Raw genomic sequence first — 24531 nt, 5'->3', positions numbered from 1 at the left:
TGGTCCTCTCTCATTTCCACATTAACATGTCTGGTGAGACTGAGGAAAAACATGAAGGTTTCCGTCGAGAAAGCAAAACGGCTCTTGACTGTTTTCCATGGCCTCCTCTCATCCTCTGACATGTTCAAGATTCCACATTTGTCTGCATTATCCAGTATTGGCCAGTGGCTGAAGTAGTGATTTAAATGGCACAGGTCAGGGTTATGTACAGTCAGTCTGCAGGCTTTTCTATGCCATGATGAGATGATTGCTCCGCTCTCTGATGTCTGCTGGAGGAACAAGATCTTTCTTTACAGGGGTTGGTAAGAGGGTGGAACGTCTACCTTTGGGCTTGAACAGATCAGACACAAAGAAGACCTGTGGAGGCAACAGAAAAAAAACATGAATATTTCAACCTCTGTTGTTGAAACTGGCACATTCAAAATCAGAAAAATTAGTATAACAATGCAGAAATGGGTTTTGCCTATACAACTATAAAAGCCTGCTTCTTTCAGGCTTGTAGGTCAGTAAACGGCTCAATCCTGTTTTGACAAACTGAAACGTACTGTATATTCGAGATATTCGCTGTACTCACGAGCACAATGTTTAATAAGAAAAAGAAAGACTGGCTATGTACACCTCAATTTTAGACCTATGTACATGCTCCTGTTGGATTTAGATATAAATCAAAGATGCCTCTGAGATAATTATGTACATTCCTAAATTGTTTACTTGACGTGGTTGATAATATTTCGTGCTGCGCAGCTTTTTTTTGTCCATGAAAAGATTATATTATAATCATCATTATTTCTAATTAGAAAGTTAGAAATAACTTATGCAATTCATTTATAGATCATTCTTAATGATACATAATGTAATCTAATATGGAAGATACAATATTACTACATCATAGAAGCACTCACTATGCAGTAGGCCACCAGGGCGCCCTGTACAAAACCAACCAGGACGTCAGTGGGGTGGTGCTTGTGATCGGAGACTCGGGACAGGCCGGTGTAGAAGGACATCATAATGAGGGTGAACTGGGTCAGAGGGCGCAGCAGGCGCGCTCCGTGCCAAGTGAAACGGGACTGCAGGTAAAACTGTACAAGAGACACGAGAGTGAGTTGATGTAGACAGAAACGCTTTATTGTCTGAGTAGGGAAATGTGTTGCGTATCCATACACAGTACAAAAATAGAGTGTGTATGGTAAAACAATTCAGCAACTCACCACCAGGTACAGCATGGTGTACATGGAGAACGATGCATGTCCAGAGAAGAAGGACTTCCTGAGAAGAATAGAGGACAGTCAGGGATATACCACAGTACCACAACGGGCATGTCAAAGCTGTCAATAGACAACACACGTACAAATATGTGTAAATTAAAGGGTGAGTCCACCAATTTTACACATGCCAGATGCCAGGTTTCGATAAGGAAGAGGAGTGTGTTGGATTAAATAGTTTCGCTGTATTGACTTTTATCATTTGTTTTCAGATTTTCCATTTTGAGTCCAGCAGTGTTGCAGGAGTTCAATGCTAGACCAGTGGACTGCTTTACAAAACCTGAGGCCTACATTACAAAAGTTCAACTATGAATATATGTTTCTAGATTTTAAGGATTACCTGGCCTCCTGAACTTTGCCCTCCGGGCCCTGACACTGGTAGTCAGTGATGTAGCCCAGCGAGCAGTTGATGGTGGAGAAATCAGGTTTGCACACATCGAGGAAGTGAGGGCGCAGACGGCCCACTGACACTTTGGCGATGTCGGTGAAGGACTGGCTGATTGCGCAGCCGAAGATGAACACGCCCACCTGCTTGTAGAGAGCAGAAATGTAGGGGTTCCCCACAAAAGACTTGGATCCCTCGTTCAGGAAGTAGATCCTGTAGCTCTCCCCGATGATGATCTGAGGGGACAGAAGACAGCGGTGAATATCAGGAGTCTGACTTCGTCCCAGCACGAGTGTCCACCCTAATTTATCAGCACATAATTCACATCTCTTGAGTACAAAGTGACAATGTGTTAGTGAAGAGGGACTAATTTTTTTTGGGACAGGGGCAGGATTTTGAATTCATGGTACTTGAACAGAGGAATGTGTTTACCCAGGAGCAACCTAGTTAACTTCTCTGTTGTTTAGTTTAAGACATACCTCCTCATTACCATTTTTAACAGTAGAGAAGAACATTAGAAATAACACAACAACTATAGAAAGTGTAATCCAACAGTGCTAACAGTGCTTTGAAATGTGCCTTTAAGTGTATGATTGGCTGAAGGTGGATATTTGGGACCTGGCTGACAATCAGAGTGGAGAACTTAAGTAATGTTTGTGACTGAAATAACTTTTTTTTCCAGATCAAGGTGTTATTATGAGCAGCTAAAATATATTCAGCGATGTCTCTTGAAGTGGTTTGAAAAGGGCTAATTTATAGTCGAATGTGTTTACCTGTGTCGTTCTACTTCTGAGACAAAACAGTGAGGCGACGTGGGAGGCGACTGGAACTGTCCACCGCGTATAGTTTTCTGTAAGTGTGTAAATAAACCATCGTCTAAAAAAACGACGATTGACGTGTAAGGCACGCTGAGGGGGAGGTGGATAGCTGTAACTAACAGCAGCTGTTAAAGCTCAAAAAAAAAAAAAAAAACGCCTTCCCAACCCCCTCATGCCCTGTTGTCTCCCGGCAGCTCACAAACGAAAGCGTGGAAGAGGAGTCAAAACGAGAGTGTGGGGAAGTTTCAGGGTGAGAGTATAGGGATGGAAAGCAGGAGGATCGTAAGTAGAAAGACTGTATAAAAAGACAGGAGTGAAAGGTAAAGAAAAGGGCAAACAAGGAAAGGAGGGGAAAGGGGAAGAAAAAGGAAGGTGAGAGGAGGAATGAGTGGAGAGGGAGGCAGCGGGGGAGGCACCGCTGGTTCTAATCAGCAGAAACGCTGAGCTAGGCGATGTGTCTGATTTTGGTGGCCAGACTCCACCAGGCGCACGTCGGGGGCACGTTTATTTTTCACCGCTCTGCCCGTCTGTCTGAAGCGGCTCCGATTTCACGAGGGATGTCGGGCTGTTTTCATGTTAGCATCTCGATTTCATCAGACATTCTTCCGAGGGGCGCAGAAATGACTCTCATTCTGGGAAACACTCTCTGCAGAGGAATAGCCTCTACCAGAGATTTAACAAGCTGATAGAGTGAGCTGTTTCCACCATCCAGGCCTTTGGAGCCAGCTCGATAAAGCCCAGCTGCTTCCATGGGAAAGAGGGAAAGGGGAGAAAACACATCTGGTTCCTCTTGTGTGAAAGATTTAACTGTGTGAATGAATACATGAATTGGCTTTGTAGGATATGTAGCTATTGCACTGAAACCTCAAGAGATAATCATGGCGGCAATGTGTTGATTTGTAGCTTATGTCAAACGCCTTCTACTCCCAAAATGACACCATGGTATCTTCACATCTTCTTTAAAAAAAAAAACTACATAAATTATAAAGGATGTGGCCTTTCCTGTTTCTCAGCTCTATCCAGTGGGAAGTGGAGCACTAAATGAGTCAATGTTGGTGTTTTCTGGTTCACGAAACACAAAGGCCAGCCAAAATACTCCAGGGGGGAGATGAAATTGTAAAGTCACGTTTTGCTCGGGGGGAAAATTAGATATCTGGCAACGTCTTCTTGTTTGGAGCCTTCACCACAATTCCGCCCCACCAATTACTGTATTTCAACGAACAACCATTGCGTCAACCATAATTACACAGAGCCAGCACTCGTTCTCACCATGAAAACCCCTGTGGCCCCAAGCCCATGGAGGAGTCTGCACTCCAGGACGAGGGCTCTATTGGCTGCAAGGAGACACAATGGAGAATCCAAGCCATGAGGCCGGGCACCTTCCTACCACGGGTCTGCCAGGTGCCAGCTGTACATGCTATGGCAGTTCTGATAAGAGTAACACTGCAGGGCAACTAGACGTGTCCTGAAGAATTTTTGAAGTGTGCCCGCTGTTTAATGCATGTTCTAGGAGTTAATCTTTGCTAGTTCATGGCTAAAATATGAATTATTCTAGGCATTCTAATGTGGTGGCTAATTTGTTAGTGCTTTGTTAGCACATTGTTGCTAAATTGTTGCTAAAGTCTGACAAGCATATCTTTAGCTATTTTTTTTGCTAAATAGTTCATAAGTGTTCATGTGTGGTAGCTAGTTGGCTTCTTAATTGCTGCCGGTGTGTTGGCAGTGGTTCAATTTATAAATTGGATTAAATTTAAGACAAATCGAGACAAATTGAGACACGTAATGGTCCCTATGCTGTTGCCTTACTTAACAATCAATAATTGAAATGATCTGGATAATAGCTTCATACCCCATCAGAGACATGTCAATGGGCCAATGTGTGAAGGGAAACAATTAGATGGAGGGACTAACTTACCACCTATGACAACCGCAGTAATGTTTTTCTCTCTGTTTTTTTCTGTCTGTGTTTTGTGTGGTAGTTTTCTTTCCTTATGTGTGGATACGGATGTCAGATTTTGGGGGGCGTATATGGCTGTGAATTCAGAAGTGTTTCGAGAGAACTCAAAGGCAAGTACACAATCGTGTTCCCCAGCCTCATTTCCATCCAAAATTCCTAGGACTTGTGGTCCCAGGAACTGTTTTACAAGGAACCCAAGAGGTTAATTCAGCCTGTTGTTTTCTAAGTTTCTACTGCAGTCTGAAGCCCTATTAACATTAAGGACAATAATCCGTTGACATTTCAAAAGTGACAGCTTTCTAAAAAAGTTCCGAGACCTAGCATCAAATTGTTGCATTTGAAATGCCACTTCAGAAGGGGAAGCAATGGCTGTGAAGATGTTCTGAAGTGTAGAGAGATTACCTAAAATGGAAGCACGTCTGAAAACCGTGGCAGAAAAACATCAAGAGCAGACAGGGGATTTCGACATGTATGCAGTGGCAAAGTAAAATGGAATCACTGGATGTTGGGATGGTTTAGAGTACAGTTTGGATACAGCCTTGACGTTTTCTCTCAGAAGAATGGAACAGACTATTCAACACTCCTCTTGTTCAAGTACCTTTATCACCTGAGTCATCTAAAGCCCCTGAAGAGAAAGCCTTTAACAAATGCTGATGACTGATCTTATCTAGAATCTCTTGAAGCCCATCAGACGGACTGATAGCACAGGTATGGGGAGGTGCTGTTTCAGTAATCATGTAAGATTATCTCAGTTTATAACCTCTCAACCAAGAGTCAGCAGTCTGAACAGGCCCTGTAAAGGGGTATTTCTCTGAACATAAGTAAAGCCGGAATGAAAAGTGATTTGGTTGCAGAAAAACAAGAACATGTGTTAAAAAACATTAAAATCTCTACATCATTACCATATTATCATGTATTGATGGAATTGTGACTGTTATTATAAACAAATCAAACATCTACTGCACATATGAGAGACATTAAAACAAGGATGAGAAATCATGTGGTCAACATCTACTATTAAGTGTCAGTGGGTGCTGCTAGTACCAGTGAAGGCTGCTGAAACATAAGAAGTGATGATGACATTAGTGATCAGAGTGAGGTGACTTACAGAGAGGATGGTGATAAGAATGCCAGCAGCGCTAAGCACACCGTCGCTAATGGTGTCTCCATTTTTGGCCGGGTACTTGATGGACTCATCATCGCAGTAAAACCCTCTACGGTAAGGCTGAACAGCGCTGGTCTCAATGACCAAGAAAGGCAGGCCGGCTAGTGTGAAGAAGCAGTGAGCGGCACAGAGAGAAAGAGGGGTGGGGTTGGGGATGGGTGTGGGAGAGAGAGATGGAGGTGCTGGGTTAATGAAACGCAAATTACGGGGGTCGCCGGTACGAGCAAGAGGCAACGAGGAAGCATCTGGGACCGGCTCAATCCATCCCGAGGTTGTTATCTGTGACTAAACAACAAATAATTACTCTAGCTTTTTTTTTGGGGAATAAACAATAATTTCATTATTTATCAAAAATAATCAGCAGTTGCATTACACTTGTGACTTATTCAGGTCAGGAGTGCACCTTCAAGCAGATCTTTGTTATTTTTTGCCTGATGAAAACAGTTCAAAGTTTAGTAGTGAAATGAATGGAAAGGAATGGCTGCCTTGTCTTTAGGGCAGAATATCAAAATGGTTGGCAGTAATGTAGTGTCTACACGATTTAAAGCTAATGATCTACAACGTGCAAAACCACTGAGTCAGAGTCTGTCTGAACCAATCGGGTCTTTTGAGGTGTCACAAGCCAACCACTGGATGAAGTGAGCGTCCCAACATGTGCTCCCCAGTTCTCTTGCAGTACCACAGCAGGACTTACTGAGACCACGGGCACACTGACGCCCACGGCTGTGAGCACAGTGTTGGACACCGTGCTGCTCTTATGGGTCAGCCTGATGCTGTCGTCGTTGCAGAAGAATCCTCTCTGGTAAGGCGGGAAGGGAGATTTGTGCAAAAACGCAGCAACAAGCAACACTGTATGGTTGGACACACACGAGCAGACGTCAAAGAGCCGCATCAATGGACGTTATCAACAGGAAGACAGACAGAGAAGCAAACAAAGACAGAAATCATACAGTCAGACAGCAACGTATTGAAGTTATTTATCTCATTCTGTTTTCAAAGTGGACACTGAGGCTTTCACATAAGAGACAGCCCCAATAAACGATATCACATCTGTTGGAATGAATGGAAAAATCAAAGCTACGCCATTGTTTTAGACTTGAGTGAACCTTTTGTACTTAAAATAGCATCAACTGATCGCCAACAGGCTGAGTTAGTGCTAAAATGATTGGATGTGTCATGTTAAGAGAAACCATTGCTGCTAAATGGCAAGAAAAAACCCCTAAAACTCTATCAGAGTCTCCCGTCTTTGCTTGCCAAGGCTTTCAAGTGCACTTAAAAAGGCCCACTTTAAGATGCCTCGGGGGGTTCCTGCGTCTGATCAATTTAGTGTCATTCACCACTTAATGTGGCAAAAGGATCTTATTTATGTGCTGACAACAAACACAGAGTGGGTGTAGCCAAGATGGCAGCCAAAAAGGACAGCTTATTTTCCCCATTTACCAAAGGCTTCACTGGAAGGACTGAAGGGACTTTGAAATTTGAGTGTGGTACCCAGGAGAGGGCCTCAACTCTCTGACAGAATTTAGAAAACACACTTTCAAATCACTTCAAAGTGGCATTTAACTGATGGTGTGGCTTTCAAGTCACTCCAGAATAATTCTGCGATTTGCCGATACAAAGGAAAACAAACACAAGCGCTCTCTCTCTCTCTCTCTCTTCCTCTGGCCCTCTGTCTCAAATGCTAAAAAGCACCAGGGTGCAGGGGTCAGTGCTGAGAGCTGCTGACGGCGGGATGGTTGTGGTGATGGCGGGTGGGTGGAGGGGGGGCCATGATTTCTAAAACCAAATGTCAACATACGCTTCAGTTGCTGAGCCCCTCAACCCTTCACATCCACACAGCTGACTTGGCCTTTGAAGGTCCAGCTGGGTTAGGCTCAGGTTACGGACAGAGCTCCGCTGCCTGATGGGAACTCCAGAAACTTGGCCTTCCCTCCACATTCAGCAGGATTCACATTATTAACTTTCTCGCTTTCATTCCCGCTCTTCAAACAAACACCCGGACAGAGCTACGATCGGTTCCTGAGCTAGTCTGGTGGTGAGAGAAAGAGCAGGGTGGCATGTCTATAGTTCTGTAACTGTAAAAATATGCAGCGCTTAAAGTCCACTTTGTCAAATCCTGAATGTCTGACACCTTCACTTTGCTGAGCCTGGTCAGGCCAAGGGCTACGACCAACGATTCCTATCACCATCTATTTGTCTGCTGATTATTTTACAATCAGCAGACAATAATTATTTAGTCTAGTAAATGTCAAAAGATTGTGAAAAAAAACAGCTTTTGAGGGACCTGCGTGGGTCAAGTGCTTTAAACAGCTGATTGAAAAAAGGTGGAAAAAAACCACAACAACAACAAGACACTGTCAGGAGCTGTTTTCCAGACATTCAGCGGGGTTATTTTTTTCTCCGCTCAGTCCCTCTGACCCCCTCCATCCGTCGAAACAGTGCAGCATCAGCATTGAGTACAGCATGTCAGGATTTTCCCCTCCTACCCTCTTCCTCCTCTCCCGCTTCTTACAAGTCGGGGGAAGGAGGAGGAGGAAGAGGAGGGGGTCCTTGTCCTGCCAACAACAACACCAGTCAGCAGGCGTGGGTATGTCTTTTGCATGAGCTCAACATCGACCCAAAGACAACAGAAACAAACAAAATAGAATTGGAGCTGGATGGGGGCATTTTTTGATCCCTGAGATTTCAGTTCCTGATGTCAACATCAGGTGTCTTTTATTCAGCTTTGCCCTGAAGCAGTCTGCTTAACAATCAACTTGGGAGCCCTGTCTGAAAACAAACAAACACCGTAACTGAAGAACGATGATGACTTTTCAGCACATCAGCGAGGTGTTTTCTCACCTTTTATGGGAGAAAACACATTATTATGAAGAAACACTTGTTTGTAATGTTCTGCCCATTAGCCTTTCCCCCAGTTCAGCACTGGCAGCTGCGTGTAGCTGCAGTTTGTGGAAACTAGAATCAATGTATAAATCCCCCACCATATTTTGGAGGCATTCGCCAAAACACCAAGTGTGACTATTAAAATAAACAGACGCACATTTTCCACTCGCAGGGATCTCTCACTGTCTGCTGCAGAAATGTATACATGTCTGAGGTAGTTGTGGTGTATACACAGATGCAGTTGTTTTTACTCTCAGCAGCCCCCCCCCCCCCGTCTGACTGTGCTGTCTGTCTGTCTGTCTGTCTGTTTGGCCTGCTGCAAAACTTAGCTCATAGTTCCACTGTGGAAGAGAAACCAGGCCTGCCTGCTTGGGTTAAATAAAAGGGCATTTCAACCGAGCTGCTGGTGGCTCTACTTGCTGCTTTTCTTCCGTTATTCTGCTCTATTTATTCCTCAAATGTCAAAAGAAGGGAAGGTGTGACACACAGGGCAGTTTACAACGTACACACGTGTTCCTCCTATATTCCTAAAGCCTCCAAATACACACGCACAAACAAAAGTAATGCTGACAATTATTGGTGCTAACAAAACACGTACATAAATACAAACATAAACACAACATACACAGCATTGTCAAAGACGAACAACAGACATGTAGAATGTATGTATACATCTCAATTAGAAAATTGTTGCAGACATCATTCAGCACCTTCTGTGAAAAAATGTTCATACAGTTGCGCAAGATCAATTTATTCTAAGGTTAACCAAATTAAAGCATTTGAAACAGCAGATATCATTGTGGGACTCTTTCCTCTTTACAACATGTGATAAAATGTATCACATATCTCAAGTCTTTGTTTTACTTTTGGTGTTTCATTCATTGTTGGGTTTGAAAAATTAAAATGTCTATACAGCCATGATTGACCAGCCCTTAAACTAAGACTAATGGCCCAGAGGCAGAAAAGAGTGTCTGTAAAAGTTAGTATCAAATCATAGACTGCACATTTAAAGCAAATTTGATTTTGTTCAAGCTATTGTTCGTTAATCTTGAAGGGTCAGTTCAACCAACGGGCAAACATGGAAACGCTTTTGTTTGACAGAACATTAAACAACCGTCCACAATGTTGCCTTGGTTCAAAATAAATAAATAAGCGCCATTGTTTGCAAAACCTAAAAAATATGGACGCAATTACAGGTGATCATCCCCTTTTTACTTACTGCTGAACCGGGGCAAAAGTACTCTGAAATGTTTTAAGACGATTAACTGGGAACATGAAAGCCACCTGCCCCGGCTTACTGTGAACTGAACCTGATCACCTCACCAGAGCTTTGAGGAAAGAAACTAAATAACAGCCCTTTGCTTTCCAAAAGATTCTGTTTCATTCACTTCTGAATGAGGGTGAATTTCGGCTCATGTCATCCTTACTGTCACTGATAGTCTGCTGGGATCACTGTGACTTGGGATTGTCTATGAGCATCTGAAAAGAGGAGAGATTTATACCCGGATGCAGTTTTACTGTAACTGAAATCAGTGTGAGAGAATGGAAGAGCTGTGATTACCAGTAAAGTCCAACCATTTCCTCCTTGTGGCTGCTCTCTTTACACCACATCTTTATCCAAACAAAACACTGGTGGTTTGTTGACAAGCTTCTCTGTGGGGAGTTATGTACATAGAGAGCAAATCACGGGGATTTACCCTCCATGGAGACAAAAAACTAGACCAAAACTAAACATAGCTTGTCAGAAAAGGGCTGTTTATACTGTAGATCTTTCATGGGATTGTTTCAACAATGGATGGCCTGGTGCTTTTCCCAGGCGGTTGCAACAATTTTAATTTTGCAGCACTGATTTGCTGTTTGCAATCATGTTCTTCCACTCATCTTGCACCGGACACATTGGAAACATATGGTTATACCAGAGGGAAAAAATGTAATTAAGAGAAATTAGTGAACGATCAAAGGTTAAGCCCCAAGGACTGGAGAACCCTTTGCAGGACTTTTGGGTTCAAACTTCAATGCAGAAGTGTTTCACCCACAATAATAACTTGAACCCTGCTGTCTGCGGCTGCTGAAGATCACAGGACCTGTGCTGATGAACATGCACACACACTCAGGTCTGACCTTTTCACCACTTCCCTTAATTACTCCACACACACACACACACACACACTTATATTTTAAGCCAGATGTTGGGATCAAGAGAATTCCTGTCGGTGTGGAATGTGAGCCACTCTGGAAAATATAACGAGGAGTCAAAGCGAGCGGGGCTACGGTACAGGTGTGGGTGGAGACCAAAGAAATATATCCCTCCAGGGGCAATTTATTATTTCTCTTTGACAGCTTTTTTTTTTTATTATTGGTGGGGTTCTCAGGAAAACAGACTTCCTCTAGCTAATGTAATATTTGGAAAATATGTAGCTTAATAGCAGTTACAGTTAAATGTGTAGGCTTTAACTGTTGATGGGACACCACTTGTTGCTTAGTTACTTGAGTGTTTATGAGCTGGTGTGGTAGCTAAAACATTAAGGGCTAACAAAAAGTGTTTTAATATGTAAATTAGCTAAGGTAACATTAATTTTTGGTAATATTTCATAATAACCATTAATAAATGGTAAATTCAAAGTTAATTAAATCTATTTTACTATTCATATGTTTATAACTTTGCCGTATTCGTCAACCATTAAGTATCTTTGCAATAAACAGTTGCTTATAGACCATATCACTGTTTGTTAGGGCTGATAAGTATTACATGATGATTAATTAACCAAAGCTTTACAATTGTATACATATAAAAAAAAGTTAAAGTTTTAGGCTTCTAGTTTTCTATATCTTAATAGTTTCAGTTAAAGCTAGCTCAACTACGATATTAGCAACAGAAACGTCATTTTTCTCTGTAGTTGGCAAGTACAGGTAAACAAAGAGTAGTTAGGCAGTTGGTAATCATATAAAACATCTTCAATATATCAAGAAAGCTAAAGGGAACATCATATTATACCTACAGTACACATGAAGGTTAACACACAGAAACAGGAGAGTTAACTTTAACTTTAACGTTACCACCATTGAAGTTAAGAAACATTAGCTCGCTTAATGTTGAAAACGACATTAACGTTAGTTACATTACAATGACATTAGTAAAAGTCATACATGTCCAGTTGAGCATCAGAAGTGCTCGCAGTATTGTGATACATGTTACTGAAGACAGTAATTAACATACAGTGGGGCTCTTACCTAAAAACAAGCAGAAGAGATCCACTCCGACCAGCAACTTTCTCCTGCTGTGGTCTTTGCAGTTATTGTTGTTCAGTGAACTCCCGCCGTTCCTCGTCTCGGCTGCCATATTCTTCTCATAAATCAAGCAGCGTTGCATTTAAAGAGTGTTTTGTTTCTGATAAAAGCGGAATGAAGAACGTGTTTGTAGCCTTTGCTTTGCTCCGTTCAATGTATCTTCTACTATCTACTTTAAGCGAATCTACCTGAATCCTTAGGAGTAGTCATGCGAGTCTGTGCTGATGCTCGTCTGGTGAGAGAATAACGCTGACCACAGCTTCCTGTCTGTCCACTAACAATCGCAGCTCGCTTTCTTCTAACTTCTGACCATCCTTTACTCCTTTCCTTGGATGTAGTGGGAGTCCTTTGACAGCCCTCCAACAAGCCCCTCCTCCAGCCCCTCCTCTTTCAATTAATGCCATATGCTAGCTGCCTCACACAGCCTCGTTCCCACACTCACCTCTGGGTGCTGCAGGGGGATTTCACAAAGCCAAGTCAGCCAGATAACAGTGAACATGTGTAGGGGTACAAGCACATTAGTGTTCCCTCTGCCATTTACGTGGCGCTTCATTTGTCCTCCACCAATATGATTCAAGTTGAGGTTCTAGTGCTACAAATGTTTTTAAATCACAATATGACATATCAATCAATAAATGTAACTTTTAGATGATGTTAAAAAAAAAACAAAACAAGCTGCAATACTTGTGCTATTTTCACCTTTTTTCCAATTCAAGTCGTGTTTCTACTTCAAGGTGTATATAGTTGTCACATATGATAGCTTGAATACACATTGTTATATTGAGTGCATTTTTATTTTTATGATTTTTTTCTCTATTTAGTTTCTTATATCTCTCTATATACTGACATTTCTATTCCAGCAACTGTAATATGCCAAATTTCCTACTAGAATAGGTTTACATGCTTTAATGCTCATACCACCCACTGCAGCAGCGCTCTATAGCCCCCCCTGTCTGAAATGCTCTGTTTAAACTCCCTTTTCTTTAAGACCCCCCTCCCCAATACCCAGTCTGCTCTGATTGGTCAACTCACACACGACTGAGCCAGCGCTGGTCTGGTCTGGTCTCTGCTTGGCTCCATTTTCAGCTTCCTGTAAGCTTTACTTCTACGGTGAATATAGACTTGCATTAAGAAAATGGTGGCGTAGTGTGATGTCACAAAGTCATGGAATTAAAGGCGGGACTACTGACAAGGATGTTTCAGGAGCTGTGTTTTCGGTAGGACAGAGAATCTCCCATTGGCACAGACTGGCTTTTTAGGCTTGTAAGACGTTTCATATAAACAAGAACCTACGTATAGAACACACTGACTGGAAGGAAAAAAAGAAAATCATAACAGGTCTCCTTCAATACTTCAGATGTTTGCCTTTTCCGAATGTATAATTTGGTATAAACAGTATATACAGCCATATATACATGCCACCTTATATCGATCATCTCAGGAGTGGAATGCTAAATGTTAAGACGGTCGTAGCAGGTACACTGTTTACATCTTTGTTCCAGCAGTCTGTTTCAACATCATGAAAGCGTTATCAAAAGCATGAAATAAATGGCAACTATTTATTAGATGTAACATGGAAACAAAAGAAAATGCAAAGAACACATTCACAGACAAACATCTTAAATGTAAGCTACTTCAAGTGAACAACTCTGTTACAACTTTGTTACTGTAATTTATTTTGGATTAAGTGCAATGATTCATTTAGTGCTACATCAACAGTAACATCAAAGACAAAGGAAAAACTAAAATGTGAAACATGTGAAAATGTACAAATATGTGCAACAAACTCAACAAAAAAGGTGCAATCAGAACAACAGTACAGTCACATCAGCAGCTTCATGAAGGATTCTTTTCTCTACTGTAGAGGGTCAAACTATATTTTTAAATATATCTCTCCATGTCAGATATTACTCATAGTATCAAATCCCAAAACTGAGCTGTATAGTTTTTCATACCGACATTCCCTGATTTTACCCGATGTTGTGATTAGAAAATGTCAGCGTATAGTGGAGGGGGAGGAAGGAGCTCCAGCTCTGTGAAGTCAGCCTCCTGTTCACTGTCATACAAAACACAATGGGACATCACAGGTCACAAGCAGAATGCCAGATCTATAAGTGCTCTGCAGATATAAATAAGGATCAAACAAAGCCAAGCTTGCCGATTAGAGGAAGAAAAAAACAAAAAAAAAAGCAAAAAAAAAACACTCACGGATATGGAGGCTCCTCAACAGCATGCAAGAAGTCTGGATGAAGACAAGCAGACACAAATGTCACATTAACTTTGAACTGTCTCTGCAGCCTCTCCTGCATCATGTCTCCGGGTTACAGGAATTAGATAAATGTACAGACAAGTTATTTTCCATTAGAGGCAAGACGCCAGTGTTGAGACTGTTTAAAGACATTTGCAAGCACCCTCCTCTTAGCTTCTCCATTATCAGTGAGAGTGACATGAGTGGTGACAACAGTGGAATCATGGAGACAACTACACTCTGAACTTACTTGGTGTCTCGGCACTTTTCATAGGATAGAACGGATAAAAAGGAAAAACATAAATAATTAAGTAAACATTTTTATATCATTAACAGATTTTACATTTGACATCAGTGGGCTTTAGGAAGACGGTAATGGTTAAGTTAATGGATAAGAGAGTACTTTACCTTGTCGGGGTGGCTTCTCCACTATCAGGGTAGTCACCAAATTCATCTTTGCTGTGCTGGAAGAAGATGGCTAGTTTCTGCAGGGCCTCATGTCTGGTCCTAAAGGGTGGACACAAGAAACTGTTAGGACTTGTTTTAAAGGATGTATGATATATAATAATAAAATGTACATTATATGGCATCTGCAGATTAAGACATTAATGCAGATAAAACAAAGCCAAAATCGCTTTTGTTGGCTTAACAAGTGCAGCACCCACACACATTAGGTTGGTGGCATGCACCTTCACAGGTGTTTTGTGAGTAGGCAATAAACAAAGGGAAGAACAGCAAACATGCCGTTTTCGCCCTCATAACTCCAAACTGCTTCACCTGTGTAGAGCCACGCAATATAGACATGAGCCAAACATATCACTGGTGTGAAAACATGAGGTAAAAAGTCTTCAAGTTTAACCATAAAATCACAGCTATGGAATATCAAATAAACCGCTTCGCTCACTAAATCTTAGCATTTCTTACACTCACATGTGCATGAAAACGTTTATATTATCAGTTATTTTATTGGTATCGGCCATGATACTCAGGTAATTATCAGTTATCGCATCAGCTGAAAAGAAAATCCATATCATGTATCCCTACTTGTTTTACTACTGAACATATTAGTTTTCATACTCATTAATGGCCCACAGGGGGCAAGGTACACACATACAAAATACTCTAATCCAGTGCAGTAACCGTGAAACAACCACGAAAGTCTGACAGACCATTTTCAAAGCAGACATTCTGGCTTGTCAAAGCAGGAAAAGCCCAGGTGGAATTTATAACATTAATGAAGGCTGCATTCCACTTAGGTGAGCTAGTTCCAGGGCTCTGGTAATGTACATGCTCACTCACTGACATGCCTTCCTGGGACACTTGATAGAAAGGAGCCATCATTAGTGTTATTGGTCACACCTGTGCTTTTCCACCCTTGACAAGGCGTGAAAATGTTCCAGAAGTACCCCTGAATCACTGATTTAAAGGATAAATTCATCTGAAAATTAAAATTCAGTCGTTATCTACTCATTCTCATGTCGATGGAAGATGAGGGGAAGTTTTGTAGTCCATAAAACATTTGTGAAGCCTCACAGCAAAACAGCATGGAGCATTATCACACACACACACACACACACACACACAAAATGGAAAAAAAGAAAAAAAACAACAACAAACATTTAATAGCTCCATACAGCTCGTCTGGCTTAATCCTAGTCTGGATGGATTTGAAAGGACGTCCTTGACACACAGTCAAGCTTGTGCATTCACTTCAGACAGGGTGTGTGTGTTTTTAGCCTAGCTGCTACAGTGAGGTAAAGTAGCAACTTTTTCAAATGAATGTGGGACTTCTGGAAAGTCTTCAGGATTATGCACAATGAGTTGTATGTAGACACTATTTGTACTTTGGTTGCTTTTTGTAAACACTTTGAAACCAGTCCCCAACTGCTTCAGTTGTTTAGGAGAATGCTTCAATGCTGTTTTGCTGTGAAGCTCCAAAAATGTGATGTAGACTACGAAACTTCCCCACACTTCCCACTGGCATGAGGGAGAGTAGATAATGATTCAATTTTCACTTTTGGGTGAACTGATATTTTAAATAGTTAGACCAGTGTTGGCCGGTTTCTTATTTTAATGCTCGGATAAAATGGTTTTGGGCTGCTTGTGATTAATTAATTTGATTTAATGTAACTGCATTCCAATAAACCAACCTTTCTTCTCCCTCCTACTAGGAGAGAGATTGGCAAGGTTGATGTTGGTAGTTGTGTCCAGTCGGCCATAACTTTAAGAAATTAACAAGCCACAGAGTTACTGTTTGTGGGCTCCACCACTAAACATGCATAGACAAGGCGGTGATGACGCACAAATCCAAATGTCTGTTCCAGTTTAGTTATAAAAGACTTATTAAAGCTTTGATCTCTTCATGTAAGTGAAGACTTTTTCTAACTGATATCATAATATCCTTTTATTTCAACCTCGAACTTTTTGACTGATGTAGTTCTGAAACAATTAGCAAATGAATGAATTAAACAATAGAAAGAAAGTTAAATGATAACTATTTTGCTTATGAATCATTTTTTATTTAACAAAAACGACAAATATTTGCGCTTTCTGACTTGTCAAATGTTGCTTTTCTTCGTTGTCTTTAAATAGAAGAAACGATTCATTGAGTGAATCTGTAGATTTCTTGAAAATAAAAGGAAACTTGTTGCTCGCGGTCCTACAGTATTGTCTTGGGACGCTACTAGAGGACAGAAGAAACATGTTACAGTCAGACCAAAAAGCTGTACTTCCTTTCCAGGACTGATGAACAAGGTTACCAATTGTATATTTCTTTAGCTCTCCATGCTATTCTTCTTCTCTCTAATGTTGAGTAGTTGCTCATGTAGGGATATCAACACACTCAGTCTTGAGAAGAGGAGGATGTAGGAAGATTTATGTACATAAATGGAATACAAATGAAACATGTCGAGGTATCTGCTTCAACACCTGAGACTCACTGTGTGTGTAGGTCCTCCAGGTTGGCATCACTCAGGGTGTGCTGGGTGCCGACATGGCCACATGCTATCAAAGCCAACACATGAATGGCAGAGGTGGGCAGGCGATGGAGGGTTTGGGGTGAGTTATGCAAGGACAGTAAGACAGAGTAAAGGGGGGTGGGGAGTCAGGAAACGACATGGTAAAAGTGCACATCAAAGGCATGTTACAATCTGCCATATGTCAATGCATAGCATGAAACAACCACTAAACCAGAAGGCTGAGAGCAAGGGGAAAAAAAAGCATCTTCTGTTCTCAGGTTTTCACTTCAAAAAGGACTGGATATAAAATGTACTCACGCATCTCGGGCAGTGAGACAGTCTGCAGGGGGAAGGTACTATAGAGTGAGAGACACAGAAAATAAGTATATATGTTCTGCGACACATACATTTAATCATATCTTTCAGAGGGAATGATTTAAATTCACTCTTAAGTGGCCAAGCCACAATAAAGACCATGCAACTTGTCAGCCTTACTGGCTTTCATTGGAGGGAGAGAGGGTCTCATCTTCACAGGCCCACTCTTCACTGTCATCTGTGACTGTGGAAAAACAAATTAGTATGAATAAGCACAGTGTATATGTTGATAGATGTTTGGCAGGGTAATATGAAAAAAGGCCTCAGCTTACATGAAATTCCTTCACAATCATAAAATAACACAAGGCTGTCAAGCAGATGACAACTAGTTAAGTTATTCAGGCCAGGCTTTACGCCATGTGAGACTTTGGACTTGTTGCCAGCCTGTGCATCTGTTCTCCTTCAGTCAGCAAGTCCATACATTATATCAACCAGTTTACTTTGTATGTGCTGTCTTTAATAGGCTGTAGCTAATGTAAACTTATTCTTGGAGGAGATCATACAACCAGGCTAGCAACATTAAGTCAACCATAGAGCTTCATGTGTTTGAGCAGAGGCTGCAGATACCCACAGCTGCTTGTTAGTACAGGGTGGCTTGAGGATCTGCAAAACAAAGATAAGGGTTATGATTTATTGCTCATGACACATACTGATGGACTGGCAAGCAAAAGCTGGTTACAAACTGTTTTTAATTGAGAAACAAAGATCATTATCAGTGAGCTACCCAGTACCTGCTCCCAATGCTGATGGTATCTGCCTCCATGTTGCCACCTCGTCCAGCTGCTTGGGCCTTCTTGCCAAGTTCCAGCATCTCCTTGATGTTAAGCTCAACATTCATGACTGAAATATAACCATCTGCAATACCAGAAACAGAGAAACTTCCACTACATTCAGATGCTACTCAAAGGCTACACTGGTCAGGTACAGGAGGCAGGTTGTCTACTCTGCGGCTGGTTGTTTAGTTGCAGAAAATAATCAGAACTATTAATACTAATAATTTACTTGTATTAACTTACAACTACAGCAACACCTGTAATCTGTTATAGTGGTTTTGAAATTCTGGAGTAGTGTGGATTTTAGGCAAAAACCTAGCAAAATGTGTGGATTTTAAAATGAAAAAGTATCAGTGTGGGTGGAGTTCGAGCGTCCTTCTAAGTCTAAAAATTCAGGTGAAAGAAACACAAGCGAAGGTTCTTTAAGCCAAGGGTCAGATCTTGTGACACAACCCGACATGTACAACCAAGGCATTGTGTTATCTCAATTGTTGATTTTACTGAAATTGTAAACTATTCTTCATTTTCATTCATAAAACACAATTAAACAAAACACTACGTCTAAACTTACACTTGTGGTTGGCGTCTCGGGCCAACCATTTGCCTTTGGGGCAGCTGGTGGTGCGAATGATGCCAACTGTGTCCCCGCTCTTCACAGGAAGGTCATTCTTACGAACCTTGTTAGCCACCATCACCCTGGCATGGTACATGGGCTCCTCTTCACCAGTCACCTAGAGAGAAAAAGTCTCAGCAATAAGAGTGCTGCCATGCATGATGCCAAATTACAGCCTTGAGCTGATCTGTCCATATTTATTGAAAAAGTCAACAAGTCAAATAAGTTTAAACACTGAATAATAACAATTACAGGCCCTATAAAGTAATTGATTGTTTAACTTACTTTGAACTTCTTCTTCATTTCATTTTCCTTCTTCTCCCTTTCTTTTTGTTCCTTCTTCTCCTTCTCCAGTCGCTGCTTCTCCCTCTTCTTCAGTTCTTTATGATCTGCAGTGTTGGGACTTTGGCTTCCTTTACTGAAAACAAATTAAACTGTTCAGTGGCAAAAAGTAACTAATTGTCCATAAAGACTAGATTTACCACCTGAAATACAAATGGGACCATATGCCTGTAAAAAAAATAAAAATACTCAACTGTATAAGAAATTACAAAAGCTTTTTTAATGTAAAAACAAAGTGAAAAGGCTGTTCAACATTGTATGTTTTACCACAACACCAGTGAGAGAAGGAGATGTGTAACATACTTGAGGACATGAGTGCGGGCCGAATGAGCATGTTCTCCTGATACACTGCCCCTACAGTTTGATAACACAGGAAGAGGAAAATCAATGGTCGTCCTCAAACTGGCAAAAAACGATGTTAATGGGAAGAAGCAGGACTGCATGTTTAAGAAAACCAGAAGACATACCACGGATTCCGCGGCCATATGTTTAGACACGCTTCCTCCTTCTTGAAATAAACACACATGATTTTTAATTGACCACAGATTGTTCCAAAGGGAATACAGAGAGTTAAAGTACGTTTCTCCACTGTGTCTCTGGTCATAAACATTAACTGTTCTTTTACTACTTACTCCATACAGAGATTATATAGTGGATTAGATTAAAACATTTTTGTTACCGTGTGGTGGTTGTCAGCATAGGGATCTGTAAAAAGAGTTTAACAGGGAAAATAAATGTCTGCAAAAGTTCTTATTTCGAGAAGAAACACTGTCTTAAGTAAACATTCTTACTCTTCAGACCACCTTTACGTTTACGTGAGTTCTGGCCCAAGGCGAATTTGTGGATGTTCTCGACATCCTCATATACATTATTGCAAGCTTCATAGTAACTGTCCTGTTGATACACACTACAGGGGAGAAAAACAATACATTTTCATTAAATATTGAAATGTAAAGAAAAAGAAAAATAATAATCAAAGTGTGATTGCAGGTACAACAAAACTCACTTTGGATGTGGTTGAATCCCATCATCTACTGCTACATGGTAACTATTGTCTGTGTCATGTGAAGCAGACTGAAGCTCAGCAGCTCCCAGATTAGTCTCATCAGCTTGAGAGTTGGACTGAGGATCTAGGCTCGCCTCCTCACTCTGAGACCACAGCTCTGGCACAGCAGGCTCTGGGAACTCTGAAAGGTTTATTGGTGCAGGGAAGCTGGCTAGATCAAGGGGTATTATGTTGTCACTGCCAAGGTCCACATCTTGGATGCCAGAGCTCATATGGGGCTCTACAGGGTCACACCCTGACAGGTCAGGTAGTGAATGCTCAAAATCAGAGACCCCACAGTCATCTGGAAGAGGAAGGTCAGTGCTGACTACATGTAAATCCTCCAGTTCCAGCGCACAAATGTCAACAGCATCACCCTCTGCCGTTTCCATCTCCGAGTTCTCAAAGTCGGGAAACTCTGGAGCATCGAGTACAGATGATTGGGGCTCGGACTCTGGCTCTTCACTTGGTGCCTGGCTAAGACCTGGAGACACCTCTATAATAAGAAACCAAAGTCAGCACTTGAACAGATGTTCAACTTTACCACAAATAAGTATAATGTAAACTGCAGCACAAATAATACAGTCCAAGTAAAGTACAACTGCTGTCATATTCTTCAGTCTGTAGCAACAAAAGTCGACCTAGAAGGGCAGGGCAGGGCTAGAACAGCTTTAACCTCCACTGAGGCCAATCTGCAAGTGCAAACTTGGTCAATACTATTGCTTATTCTTGTGAAGCATACATTTTGAAATGTGCTCTTGATATATCTGGAGTTTATTGCAGGCAATTCACATTTTAATGTCAGTAAGCAGTGATGGAATACATTCAAGTACATTTACTCAAGTACTGTACTACAGTGCAATTTTGACGAACTCGTACTTAAGTATATACATTTTCTGGTTCTTTATATTGCCACTTCACCTATTTTTTTTTTCCAATCACATTTATTTGATAACTTTAGTTACTAGTGACTTTACAGATTGCATGCTGCATCAGAGCCAAAGTAATGTTTAAATTAATTTCATCTGCAATCACATTCAAAAAAGCATGCATAAACCAAAACACTGACAGCATTCCTTCACCTCTTTCATGGTCAATTACGGTATTAAGCTTTTCCAGACAGAGTTTGGGCGACTATTTTTTTTTATGGCCTTTTAATATTGGAGTATACTGGCCATACACAACTACCTGACATACATCTTAAATAACCATACAGTATATCCTTCATTGACAGTGGCAATAAAACACACGCACATTTTTTTTAAAAATCACACGCACACCATCATCTGCTATGAAGGCTGATAGTGTCCCGTCTACCCTCTTTTAAAAATGTGTCACTTGTATGCAAGTAGACTTGGCATCCTGTATACAGTAGCGGTCGTAGCCTGCATGACGGCCTCAGCGGACCTCACCTTCATCGGTTGATCCATTGTATACAGTTATACATACATGTAAACACGCCAATACAGAAGATTTGTATAGGTGGGTTTCCCTTTCACCACAGTAATATTCTAACAAGATATCTTTACTATTACTCAAGTATGGCTGTGAGTAAAAGAATATTCAATTGCATGATATGTAACATAGGCTAAACACACAGTAAAGCCAGCTGACCAAAAACTAGTTTCCCAGAATTCCCCTCTGTCCCTTTTGAGCTCCCATCTTGAAGGAGCCGTAATCTTTGGTGAATGTCTCTATATCATGGGTCACCACAGTATTGCATTGCTACATTGAGTGATCGTATTTCGACAGTTGGCTATGTTTTGCCACTATTGAATTTTACTACCACCTACTGGACTTTAAGATGTAGGGCATTTAGGCAAGTAATACATAATTTGTGCATGTACCTGTTTTGGGGGGCATTTTTTGTCCTACTGACAAACACATGCAAACACACACACACACAAAAAAGCAAAAACATTAATGCAAGTCAACATACCGTAAGCTGTGGGTAGATAGTAACAGCTGAGATCTACAAAAGGGGGTCTGGTAGGCTTCAGTGACAATGTCCCCAGTGAGGTCAGGTCAGGTAGAGGTTTCTTGGGAGGAACAGGGGGTGGAAGAGGTTCCCCGGTCCTGACAGAGGGAGGTTCTGCTTTATCCCTGCCAATCTGCTTATCCAACACAGGCCCTAGCCATCGGGAAATACAATATCACATATGCTTTAGAAAATGCATCTGTAAATCAAGTCTGATGTGGATTGAAACAGTTTAGCACTAAATGTAACTTACTGCTTGCAGTGTTGGCTTTGAAGAAAGGTCGAGCTGAAATACAAGCCAGGTGTAGGAGACACACTGGTGGGGGTACAGGTAGCTCTGATTCAACACTTTCACCGTTCTTTGGCGGTGAAGGGAACACCTTGTCTCTTGAGATGTAGTCGGGGGAACGCAAGCTCTTAGGTTTGGCAGAGATCAACATCTGCCTGCGTGAAAACTTTTTCTTTGCCCGCTCCAAGGTGCTAATGATTTTGTTGTCCGAGTCAACGCTTGAGTCTGCAGAGGGTGGGGTGTTTGAGATATCTGGGCTTGAGTGAGGGAAATCGGCGGTTGATTGGTCACTCTGAAAATAAATCCCATCTTCTATGGTTTGTTTTTCCACCGGGGGTAACTCACCAGGAGCACTGGAAGGTCTGGTGGTCAAATCAGCATATGTAGGCTCCTCTCTGTTTTCTGAGCTGACTTTTGATGCTTTGGCTGACTTGAAAGGAAGCAGCAAACCTTTTTTCTTGATCTTAGTTTGTGGCAGGACTTCTTTCCTTGGCTCTGGTTCCAGTTTATGCTCCTTCCTGGCTGGCAGTTCTGTCTTCTGCTCTTTAACAGGCAGGATAGGAAGCACCAGAGGCATGTGTCGGTCTTTGAGGGACTGCCTAGTTGTGCCGTCGCCATTAGGCACCGGGGATGTAGGGGAGGTCTGCTCAGACTGTGGTGGAAAGAAAATTGGTCGCTTGCCTCCAGATGAACGCAGCCCATCTCTGAAGATGACCCGGGGAACCACTGGTGTCTTGTTTTCTACAGCAATATTAATACTGCTAACCACAGAGCTGCAGTGACCTCCAGGAGGAGGAAGGTGTTTGGGCTTCTCTGCCACAGCTGGTCTACTGGTTTTGGAATGAGCCAGGAGGGCTTCTTCCTGAAACTTAGCCCTCAGAGCTTGGAAGCTGATCAATCCCTCCAAAAAAAAAAAATATCATCAATCATTAGATTAATAGATATGTCTGTTACTTTCATGGACAATTTACTCAAGATGGTTAATTCAGGGAGCCAAAACCCAATGCTGACACAACATAATTAAAGAATCGGTTTACCAAAATTACAAGCAACATTTTCTCACTCACTCTCTTGTGGTCAGCTTGTTAGGATGCAGATAGTTGTGGTTTCACATGGTGCGGGTTTGAAATAACTTCTGCTTCAACCATGATACAATTTAGGTGAATGGAATTTGTCTTTGAACAGCTCTTTCCCAGAAACATTAACTGCTTACAATTTAGATGATCAATCAATCAATCAATCAATCAATCATTTTGAGTCATTCTTTAAGAATGACTCTGGTTCCAGCTTTACAAATATGAATATTGATTGATTTCCTTTATCTTTAACGTTTGCAAACTGAATATGTTTAAGACATGTGAATGCGTCTATTTGTGCATTTAAGCAATTGTGAGGGCCAGTTTTAAGTTTTCATTTTATAAACAAAACTATTTACCAATTAACTAATTATTATTGACACTGAGGTATTTGGGTTAACCAGAATAACAGGCACACTGGTTCTCAGAGAAGATAAGTTAATGCTGCTAAACCTTTTTAATGCAGTGACAGACTGCGGGCACCACATAAAAAAATTAATTTGCACATAGTTTTGAGGTGGTGAAACCAAAATTAGCTGTCTGGCTAGATAATACTACAAGTGCATGAGAAAAATGTTTTGTAACTCGGGTGAACCAACCCTTTAATAAACTACACAATTTAACCAATCTGAGCCAAAGACTTGTACGGTGTTAGGGCTAACTTAGCAAAGGGGCACGTAAGAAGGCCAACTAGCTAAATGTAGCTCTCCTCCAACGGCCCTCAAGCTAAAGTAAGAGAGAAAATATTCGTTAAAAAGTTACCTCCTCCATTGTAGCTCTGTCTGAACATCACTGTGCAGGTCTGAACACAAGGAAAGCCGTCTAAACTGACTTGGACGCCGTCAGCTGCGTCGAGCCACAAACAATTTGAAAGCGCCGCCGCGAGACGTGAGACGCACCTGCGTGACCTGAAAACGTGCCCGCTGATGCTGTTTTATTGACCAATCAGAAGCGTCGGAAACGACAGCGTATGTTAAAGGATAAATCCACAAACTTTACTCAATATGGTGTGCTTACAGGTACTGCTGCATTCGTGAAAAAAAAAGTATAAAGCGTTTTGTGTCTCCAGAGGAAGCT

The 24531-nt window shown here is 41.4% G+C and overlaps 2 protein-coding genes across 4 annotated transcripts; both read right to left on the bottom strand.

The window, feature by feature from the left end:
• Positions 1-218: 218 nt before the first annotated feature.
• LOC115573159 (phospholipid phosphatase 3-like) lies at positions 219-12290 on the bottom strand. Of its 2 annotated transcripts, none has more exons than XM_030403827.1 (6): positions 11702-12290; positions 6282-6436; positions 1603-1883; positions 1209-1266; positions 903-1079; positions 219-357 (listed from the first exon to the last, which is right to left on the bottom strand). In XM_030403827.1, the coding sequence occupies exons 1-6, from the start codon at positions 11838-11840 to the stop codon at positions 229-231; spliced, it is 939 nt and encodes a 312-aa protein (XP_030259687.1). In that variant the 5' UTR covers positions 11841-12290; the 3' UTR covers positions 219-228. The 2 variants fall into 2 exon arrangements, with proteins under 2 accessions (XP_030259687.1, XP_030259686.1); XM_030403826.1 differs by lacking the exon at positions 6282-6436 and adding an exon at positions 5531-5688 and having other exon boundaries at positions 11702-12287.
• A 1013-nt stretch (positions 12291-13303) lies between these two features.
• Positions 13304-24373, bottom strand: LOC115573158 (uncharacterized). 2 transcript variants are annotated; one of them, XM_030403824.1, is made up of 19 exons: positions 24217-24373; positions 22343-23279; positions 22051-22242; positions 20073-20607; positions 19858-19973; positions 19746-19771; positions 19534-19574; positions 19370-19420; positions 19010-19142; positions 18683-18842; positions 18070-18193; positions 17910-17941; positions 17459-17522; positions 17282-17319; positions 16946-17009; positions 14415-14513; positions 14257-14270; positions 13967-14000; positions 13304-13814 (listed from the first exon to the last, which is right to left on the bottom strand). In XM_030403824.1, exons 1-19 carry the CDS (start codon positions 24223-24225, stop codon positions 13745-13747), a joined length of 2739 nt encoding a protein of 912 aa, XP_030259684.1. In that variant the 5' UTR covers positions 24226-24373; the 3' UTR covers positions 13304-13744. The 2 variants fall into 2 exon arrangements, with proteins under 2 accessions (XP_030259684.1, XP_030259685.1); XM_030403825.1 differs by lacking the exon at positions 14257-14270.
• Positions 24374-24531: the final 158 nt, after the last annotated feature.

The sequence above is a fragment of the Sparus aurata genome, chromosome 21, assembly GCF_900880675.1.
Source record: "Sparus aurata chromosome 21, fSpaAur1.1, whole genome shotgun sequence".
NCBI classification, from domain to species: Eukaryota; Metazoa; Chordata; class Actinopteri; order Spariformes; family Sparidae; genus Sparus; species Sparus aurata.
This window is presented reverse-complemented; position numbering and strand designations above follow the sequence as displayed.

Coding starts and splice junctions, on each gene's coding strand:
- LOC115573159 (XM_030403826.1), bottom strand. CDS start 11,840: ATGCAACGCTGCTTGATTTATGAGAAGAATATGGCAGCCGAGACGAGG. Junction 5,689..11,701: donor TCTCTTCTGCTTGTTTTTAG/GTAAGAGCCCCA, acceptor TCTTCACACTAG/CCGGCCTGCCTTTCTTGGTC. Junction 358..902: donor CCCTGGTGGCCTACTGCATA/GTGAGTGCTTCT, acceptor TTGCCTCCACAG/GTCTTCTTTGTGTCTGATCT.
- LOC115573158 (XM_030403824.1), bottom strand. Junction 19,575..19,745: donor ATGCTGACAACCACCACACG/GTAACAAAAATG, acceptor GTTTATTTCAAG/AAGGAGGAAGCGTGTCTAAA. Junction 19,421..19,533: donor ATATGGCCGCGGAATCCGTG/GTATGTCTTCTG, acceptor ATCAAACTGTAG/GGGCAGTGTATCAGGAGAAC.